Source organism: Penaeus monodon, chromosome 33, assembly GCF_015228065.2.
Source record: "Penaeus monodon isolate SGIC_2016 chromosome 33, NSTDA_Pmon_1, whole genome shotgun sequence".
Lineage (NCBI taxonomy): Eukaryota > Metazoa > Arthropoda > Malacostraca > Decapoda > Penaeidae > Penaeus > Penaeus monodon.
In genome coordinates this window covers 26,358,860-26,359,511 of record NC_051418.1, presented here as the reverse complement: position 1 = coordinate 26,359,511, position 652 = coordinate 26,358,860, and the positions used below count along the sequence as shown (strand labels likewise).

The 652-nt window shown below is 32.1% G+C and overlaps 1 protein-coding gene across 1 annotated transcript in view; it reads right to left on the bottom strand.

Annotated features, from left to right (window-relative positions):
• Positions 1-652, bottom strand: part of LOC119594193 (peroxisomal carnitine O-octanoyltransferase-like) — a gene marked incomplete at its 5' end in the record, with an annotated part of 4,436 nt that overhangs the window by 1,931 nt on the left and 1,853 nt on the right. Inside the window, 1 exon segment of the mRNA XM_037943261.1 lies at positions 468-591. Coding sequence (XP_037799189.1) covers positions 468-591 — 124 coding nt within the window.

Sequence of the window (652 nt, the reverse complement as noted above, 5' to 3'; positions counted from 1 at the left end):
TCAATTTCCAAATAACATCTTTACACTATTAAGAAAATCTACCAGAATTGGTTGTTCAATAGAAATTTATGGACAACCTACTTCTATTTCATTAACCAGATGCCATTATCTCTTTATACAATAAATTGTAGTTTTGTTAAATTTGTCTATATGTCTGAATGCTTCCCAAATCCCACAATGCATAAAATATTTGGCATTATTTAATAAGCATATTTTGATACAGCAGATTCTTACTACCACATCATTTAGAATTACTCTCCCATGCAGTAACTAAACAGCATACACAAAAAACTACAAAACTAAAACAAGGGAAATGGAAATTATATTCTGTTTTTCAAATATCATGAAGGAAGAACTCTGCATTTTTCAAATGATTGCTTCAGCTCTTACACACATTTGCACAGTTCCATTATCACTATTCAAAATTTACAGAACTTAGTCCCCATTTTCTGAATTAAAGAACATACCGACGCTTTAGGGTTAAGCATGGAGTGGGCAAATTCCACAGCTTCTTCTGTACATGAGCGCATGGTTTCTGTCCTTCCATTATAAAACTGTCTAGTAGTTGCAGTTTCATAGGTTGGTGCCGGTCTGGAAAAATGAATCATCATCAAAACCTTCAAAATTACCATATTATCATTTTCTAAAAAAA